This window comes from Glandiceps talaboti, chromosome 1, assembly GCF_964340395.1.
Source record: "Glandiceps talaboti chromosome 1, keGlaTala1.1, whole genome shotgun sequence".
Taxonomy (NCBI): domain Eukaryota; kingdom Metazoa; phylum Hemichordata; class Enteropneusta; family Spengelidae; genus Glandiceps; species Glandiceps talaboti.
Genome location: NC_135549.1, coordinates 2302854 through 2311611, shown reverse-complemented (window position 1 = coordinate 2311611; position 8758 = coordinate 2302854). Strand labels below are relative to the sequence as shown.

The 8758-nt window shown below is 37.2% G+C and overlaps 1 protein-coding gene across 1 annotated transcript; it reads right to left on the bottom strand.

The window, feature by feature from the left end:
* Nucleotides 1-3024: 3024 nt before the first annotated feature.
* Nucleotides 3025-7116, bottom strand: LOC144440093 (putative protein-lysine deacylase ABHD14B). The gene is made up of 3 exons (XM_078129358.1): nt 6476-7116; nt 4565-4791; nt 3025-3716 (listed from the first exon to the last, which is right to left on the bottom strand). Exons 1-3 carry the CDS (start codon nt 6984-6986, stop codon nt 3531-3533), a joined length of 924 nt encoding a protein of 307 aa, XP_077985484.1. The 5' UTR covers nt 6987-7116; the 3' UTR covers nt 3025-3530.
* Nucleotides 7117-8758: the final 1642 nt, after the last annotated feature.

The window sequence follows — 8758 nt, the reverse complement described above, 5'->3', positions numbered from 1 at the left end:
AGGCTCGTACACAAGTTTAGCTTCTGTGACAAATAATTATCACTTACATACTAACATTATAATGAGTTTACTATTAGTTATTACATTCCTGAAGATATCGTATAAACTATAAACAATAGTTTCCATGCTTTTGAATAAATGATACCCAGTAACAGTGTGACGACTAAAGAGTATGCCCTCGCCGACATTGAAAACGTATGGAAAAGCCCTCTAAGTAACCGGTATTGTATTTGATACTCTGAAACATACAGGAATACTTTAAAGTATTACACTTACTCTCTAAGATACGAATATTTATTCAACCGCGGTGGAACCAGTGTGAAAATGCGTCCGAACAATGCCTCTCGACAGGTAAATTTGCTTTCATATTAATATTATTACTCCATCTGTACTTAACACTGTCTAACGACTGGGACAGCTCTTGTAAGTATATATGGTCATATAACGTAATACGACGGGTTGTCGGTGGCCGAGCGGTTAGCTCGTACGCCTCTTACCTCTGCAGTCTGGGTTCGAACCCGCCTGGTGTTGGCTGGGTTTGATTTAAAATTTAACTAGGTCTGCAGGGTGATGCTCAGTTTGACCCTGCCGAACAACGCAGGTTTTCCCGGGCACTCCGGTTTCCTCCTGCTTCTTCAACACTAGGGCACTAGGGCGCTGCTCTGCGGCGACCATTCAACAAGTTTCCGAATTTATTTGGACAAATAAAGATTATTATTATTATTATTATTATTATTATTATTATTATTATTATTATTATTATTATTATTATAATGAATTCGATAAATAAAAAAAAAAAATTCTAAAAATAAAACCAGACTCTCAGTTTACAATCCTCTTAGTATTAAAATATTTACAATGTAGTAATCTCAGATTTTCGTGATTTAAAACGTTGTTTGTTTACCTTTTCATTGTCTGTGGTTGTGTGTATTATCTATGATGCACATATTATTACATTTTGTTACTGACTAGGGCCACCAAAACGATTCATCACTCTTACGGTAGCAGGCGCCTTGGTGACTGGAAACGGGTATCATTTGGTAGTGAGTGAAGTCATATAAAAACGTCCTCTTTTTTATCCTTAGAAATACCATCACAATTATTGCCAGTTTATGAGAATGTTAGATTAAGGCAAGACAAATAACATAAGGCCAAATAAAAAGAAATGGCGTGTTTCAGATAAACCCGACCAATCCGAGATAAAGCCTCCAACCCTAAACATTTTTTAAACATTTTAAAACAAAAGGTTAAGAAATTCTTGTCTTCTTGACCTTCATGCACGTCTGTTTTCTTTCCATAGTGATGTCTTTACATAATTTCATCAAACTATCACAGAAGGGGTATTCTGACAGACGTTTTGTTTGTTTTTAGGTCGAAGCAATATTTAAAAAAAAAATTAAAATTAAAAAAAAATACAATAAATAAAAATGAAATAAATTCCCGACCTACCTACACTATATTTGAGGTCATGTTATCGGAAACACAGAATTGTATTTCTTCACCTACTGTGATAGGCTGAGCACGTTCGTCTGCAAAACGTCAGTATTGTAATACTATAGATGGCGCTGTGTACAACCCGTTTCACGTTAGTGTTCATTGGCTCTATTTGATACAACCGCGCTCCACATGCTACATTTTAACATAAAATATCGCAGTTTTTTGCTATGTTTAGTCTGAATGAACTCAATGCACTGCAACTGGATACAGACACGTAGGCGCCATGTTTTGATGTATGTCTATAATGTCTGCATGGTGGCTCATTAGTTCATTTCGTTTAGTCAAAATGTAACAAGAAACCATATTCATAAATCTTGCTCTTTAAAGTGTAGTTTGTGCAGTATCTTTTTAGTTTGTCCGTGGTTGTATCAAACAGAGCCGGTGAACACTTACATGAAACGGATAGTGTTATGCATACCTCATAATAATCACGTGTCTCTCGGATGTACATGGATATATGATTCTTGTTATTCAGATAAAAACTACGACTGGTAGTTTTTTATCATTGTCGTAAAAACAAACACCTCTTTACGGCACTATCCAAAACACCCCACCAAGACTTAATTTACAAACACCTCTTTACGGCACTATCCAAAACACTCCGCCAAGACTTAATTTATAAACACCTCTTTACGGCACTATCTAAAACACTCCGCCAAGACTTAATTTATAAAATATACTCTGGCCTATAAGAGAATGGGTTATAACTGATCATTTCTATTGAACCACAAATGGTGAACATGCATGGCATTCTGATATTAATCCTCAGTCAACTAATACTAGATTATTTTTTGTAAGTATTCATTGCGCTCAAATTACATGAAAAGTATTCAGTACAAGCAAAAGAGATGTCATTAATAGTTTTCAATGACATTACACGCAGTAAAAATCGAGTCACGGACCCACCAAACAATGCAAGCATGGGTAGTCATAAGGATGAACGTTTGAAAAGGTAGCTCTCTCTAAAGTACATAATTTTTTGTCACATTCATTAAGTGTTGATGAGGTTAATTAAGTGCATATAGCAAGCAGGCTGACTAAACGTTTCAATTTATTTGAATTGTCTTTTACGTGGAATTATAAATTCTTCTTTTTTTGTAATTTACTTTAAAGTGGCTATACGGATGAGAAACGGCATTGATTTTTAATTTTAATCTATAAATCTTTAATCTATAAAAATTAAAACTTTACTATTATGTGTTTTTACTTCAAAACACGATGTGAAACAACACAGGTCAAATTCGTGTTTGTAACTTATTCATAACGCGCAAAGTAACGTAGCATAAAATAGTAAAACGTTTGGTGTGGTACGTACACAAAGTAACCTAGCATAAAATAGTAAAACTTTTGGTGTAGTACGTAAAGAAAGTTGTTTGAAACAAACTGAGTAAACGAGAGTAATCGTTAGTAATCACAAGTGAACATAAAATAATCATCAAATTGCTCATGCAGTGTGATGTTTTAATATATGGGGTAAGTGACAGATGAATACACAGATTGGAGACGACAGTCATACAAAATAAACCCACTTCTCTCATTCATACGATTGACAAAGCTAATATTTATGACATGTCGATTTTATCGTAACCCTAGAAATCCTTACATCTTTGTCCTCGACTGCATACTTTCACTACAGGTTGGAAGTAAGTACTAATAGCTGTCATTTCCAATATTACCCTCCAAGCAGGTTTTATTTTTCATACCTACGAGTACCACTAGAAAAGGGTCTTCTATTATATATATAAAAATAGCACAACTTTCTCTTCCACCCGCCTTCATGCAAATCACTTTATTACTAAATAAGATAGCATTTTGTTAGGTCAGAGACGTACAAATCCATTACAAAATGAGATAAAACTTTTTTTAAAGATAAAATCTGAATTAAAATGGTATGTACGCCGAAATTTTCCCTTCATCTAGTGTTTGTTCTGTCCCAAACCCTAACAGTACTGACAACCAGATATCTATTACTATCTAGTATTTATGTATTTTCTCTATTTTTGAGTCTGAGCTCCACCGTGAGGATTTATGCCTTATTTTGGCACTGTCTTCAGAAAGTTGTATAGTATTTGATGCCACCGTTCAGGCTGACTTATGTAGGCTGGATGCTCTGCGTCGACTAACTTCTCAATAACCTTATGTGGTAAATTTTCCAAATGTTTCAACGATTCCAATCCGATACCAGTATCTTGGTCTCCGTAGACTATTAACGTCGGCACCTGTTGGTAGAAATAGCAAACATTAGCCTTCATACAAGCCAAATTGAACGAGTCCGAGCCAAAAAATATCTATATGGGTTTTATAACCTGGTCGTCCTACGTCGCGTCTCCGTCATTGGTTCTGTTGTGTTCAATATATGAGTCAAAATGTTCAAAATCGCCATTATGTTTTCCATTGTTTCATAAATTATGCTTGCGCATGTATAAATATATTATTCCTCAATATTTTTCACCATTCAACCAGAAAGTACTCGTTGCCTTTTTTTGTCGTTTCTCACCTTCAACTCATAGTGACAAGACCCCCCCCCCCTTCAGTAGGTCGCTCGTATTTTCCTTGGCAGAACGAAGAAATGTTAACGTTTTGGAATTATGTATAATTAGACGTCTAACATACAATGAAGTTTCTTTATGAGGGCGCTGAGCGATAAGAGGGGTGGGGGTGGGGGTTAACGAATAACGAATTAGAAGTAACCTCCTAGGTAGTTTTAAATCACCAGTTTCAGAAATGTATATGTTATACGGTACGGTGTTTGTTTTGGCGAGGCCTGTTATTAATCTCTATTGATATGGAGTAATTGTAGAAAAGATGGCAGACAGAGTTTGGTACGTTCCATTGAATGAAGATTGATTAGTGACAGTAAACAGGTCATACGGTGAAGTTTGGTTAGCATGTCCCATGCTAATACTTCGTAGGGTGGTGTAGCATTTACATTGTACGAGCAACTTCCCACAATAACATGTATCCAGGTACTTGTACCCAGTTTAGAATACATAAAACCATATCGTGCATTCAAGTACATAAAACATTATCTCAACAACAAATGAAAACTATACTTGAATTTACAAACCTGACAATTCTTGTACTCATCATCGCTAAATTTATCCGTTCCGACGGGTGCCACGGCAACAAATGCACGAACTAGTTCAGGGCGATGGAGGACCAACGGTAGTGAATATTCACCACTCATAGATGGACTTATCAGTACTGGTCGATTTAAGTTAAGTTCCTTCATGACATTCTCCAAAAAGGTCACAGGGTCACCTGCGTAGGTCACGGATTGTGATCCACCGTATCCTGTGAAATATGGTAAAAGCTGAAAATGAGATGATTTGACCCTGTGTGTATAAATTATGTGACTGCCAGTTTTTGCTTTATGAGTACATGTATCTTCAAGGGCGAATACATGTTCTGAAATTTCATGTGAATGGAAGTTACACGTTTAGAATTTATACACTGTGTAAGTTTTTTCACTCCCCCGGGTATACAAAAGATACACACGTAAAACAATTAATGGTTAATCTTATCTGGAACAATATTAAAGTCAATGAATATATTTGACGGCAATAAAAATCGTCTGCTGACGTTGTTAGAAAACTTTAACGTGGCATCATAGGGGCATTTTTGTATACGTATTATAAATGACGTCATCCATTCGTTTATATAATAATGGCTACATGTTTGAGTTTTGATAATAAAAAGTTACAACTATGTGTACTTCAGTAGATAGAGTACTATAGATCGGGACTAAAGAGGCATTTTAATGTACAACCCCCCCCCCCCCAATTTAAAAAAGCGAGAGAAAATAGAGAAGAAGCAAAAAACAACAACAACATAATGCCAATATAACAAAACAACAAAAACAAAGGAAAGAGAATAACCTCAGGATATGCAGAGTGTGCTAATTTTAAAACAAAGAAAAAATCTGACTCGAACCTGATCATTATAGCTAGCATATCAATGACGTATTAAATTCCCACGTGATCTCATCCAGCCAGGTAGTATTGTCGATACACTCAGACAGCTGTTATGATAAATTTACCACAAACGGTGCTGTGCATTTTAACTCCAAATAACTTATCTGTTACGAAAACATGCCTTCCTACCTGGCTGGCTGCCTCACTCACTCCCCCTCCACATGTCCCTTCCTACCTGGCTGGCTGCCTCACCCACTCCCCCACCTCCACATGTCCCTTCCTACCTGGCTGGCTGCCTCACCCACTCCCCCACCTCCACATGTCCCTTCCTACCAGCTGGTTGGTTGCCTCACCCCCCCACCACATGTCTATTCAGAGTACATAATTATATAATCAACACACAAGTTCAAAACGGAGCGAACGGAACCCCACCTCCCACCCCATTTTTACAGCTAAAACAGGACGCGTTCGCCAGAAGACTATTATGTAACATATACATTTACAATCAGTGTTGATCATTTTGCAAGTTTAGGTTGTTGGTTCACTAAGTCTATTCACTGTACCGTACCATCATGATCATTACGATTTACACCCCCACTCACGTGGTTTAGTTAGAGACCACGTTGACATCATCCAGACCATTGTCTCACTTGAATAGACAACAACATTTTTACTGCTCAACCCAGCATGATATGAATGTTGTTGAGGAGTTTAAAAAAGTTGAATTATGTAAACAAAACTCTTTACACAACAACCATATAATCAATCTCGATCCTGTTGAATATCAGCTATAAAAGTGTTCTTAACTAGCAAATTAAACAACAGTCTCAACTTGTTGAATGGTCAAAAATTGATAATTAAATGTGTGTATTTTGTACAGTCCCTGGCGATCACTGACTCAGTGTTTTAGCTGTAATTGCCTCTGTTTCGGTATCCCTAGATATATATTATTATGGTGCTTATGTACAACAGACAGGAACTATATACACTTTTTACTTCCAATTACTTCCCATTTTCATGTTTTTATGTCAAATTCTCTTTGTGAGTCAAAAGTTTTGAATTACCTGGTAAATCTATGGCAATTGTTCGATAGCCTAGTTTGGCTAATTGGCCGAGTGTTCCAACACTAAGCCACGTGTTCGCATCAAAGTTTGCTCCATGCAAGAGTAACACGTCACCCTCAAATTCGCCCCCGATCCGTTTTACTTCGACCGCTTCTCGGTAGTGTAAATTCTCCGCCGTCCCCTCAATTTGTATCTCAACCCCTTTACCCTCACCAGTTGTGTGTTTGATACTGGTCAAGTCGCTTTCAGGCAACAAATGCTCGGGTATTTCTTCCACTGCCATTTCACGAAGAATACCACTACCGGTCGTTATTCGTTCTACATCTGCGGGAATCTCCGCTGCATTCGACAAAAGAGTCGAAGTCGTGGGTCTGCTCGAGATGTGTGAATAGGCAATGTACAATAACACCGAAACAGCTAACACTCCCACCACTACCTTCAGCCTTGAATTGTTCGCCGCCACAGTAATAGTCGACATGGCTGTATCTATGATTTTCGGTTTAGCTTCCATGAAAGGGAGGAAAACACGACGGTAATAAAACGAATCGTTTGAATATTACAGCAGTACAAGCTGTGACACTCCAGTCAGGATTATCCACTCCTCGCTAGCTGCTGACGTTTGTTGTGTGTGATTGCGTCGTCTCTTCCAGCCAACAATGAAGTGACGAGTAGAAATTATGGATAGATAAATGGCAAATACAAACGCACCTCCGAACCGTGACTATATTTATATATTCCAATTTTAAGTCTTTAATATATGAATAGATTAGCCTGGCACAGTCGCAGCTGACTATTTTCAACAGACCACACAAAACACAGGATTTTTGTTGTGTGACCATTTTTACCAATTTATCCGTGACACCAATCATAATATGTGCACTTTTCATTTTTAGATTTTTTTTTTTTTAGCAAAGAGCTATTTTCTTGGACATTAAAAAGGATTCATTGGCTAATCGAAGTTATATGACATTGGAAATATAATATTATAATATACGTTCATGTTTGTTTTTCATCATTTTTTATTACATTTAAAAAAATGGAATTCGCATCCTTAAAATCAAAGGGGCATACAATCGCCGATGACAATAAACACATCAATGTTGTTGTCCCTTTTTTGTATGGAATCCTTGTCACCAAATTTATACTTACAAAGTACCTTTATTTCACATCATTTATATGGCACGACAACAGCTTAATTTACACTGGAATCTTCGAATTGGTAAACTTTGGTATAAAATAATGCAATAGAATGCCTAGGAAAGAGTATAATTGTGTTCAGTGTTGAAAGAGCTATATTGAACACTCAAACAGATGTCACCATAAATGCAAACGTGTTGTCGAAGCGTATTTCCTGATTTCTTTGATGAAATTCTCAGCACAATTTTTGGCGAGAAATTAGTTAGCATGGTTATGATATATTTTAATGTGAGAGTTCTGGCAATTTGATTGGCAGTGGTAGAATGCAACGACCCCCAAAACTTACACAAAATCAACAAATCAATCAGATTGTAGGTGACAAATGTTAGCTTAGTCTGGGGTCAGACAGTCATAGCTTGAATGAAACATGTATTTTTGTGTAACAGGGAGATTGCAGCAGTGGAACAGGTGGTGGAATAAAACACGACTGTCGTTATGATAGAGGGCGCTCTATGTATGACGACTGATCTACACTTAGTAGTCGGGAGAGAAACTTCAAAAGCTCAAGTACGTGTGAACTATTCTAGATAATATTGACGAAGTTGCATGCATTCGATCGATTGCTTTAAAATAGTCTTCTGGCATTCTGGATCTGGATAATTAATTGATTTGTATCACGTCAAATGGGGGGGGGGGGTCAAGGGATAAGTTAAGAATATTATTAATTTTGGTGTTTTTTGAGTCTTGTCTTGAATAACGACGTCGAAGTTGATTGGATGACAGATGGGAGCCGTGCGTTCCAGTCAACTATTGGTCAGGTGGAGAATGAGTTCTTGACCATTTCTTTTTTGCATCAAGGCGTAAGGTGTTTGTATCTAGCTGGATGCTGGATTGTCAACTGTTTCCAAGAGTTGTGATTCACAGGAACGTTTTTTGTCGAAACCCATGCTGCACCTCAGTAATGATGTTATATGAGTTTCACCATAGACCCTCCACCCACATAGACCCTCCACTGTCTATGGTTTCACGTGGATTCCTGATGTGTTTAATAATGCCAAGCTCCTAGCCTACATTTAGACTTGAAGGACTATGGCTACTTACACTATCGGGTCGTTTATTTATCGTATATCACATGTTTTGAGTTTT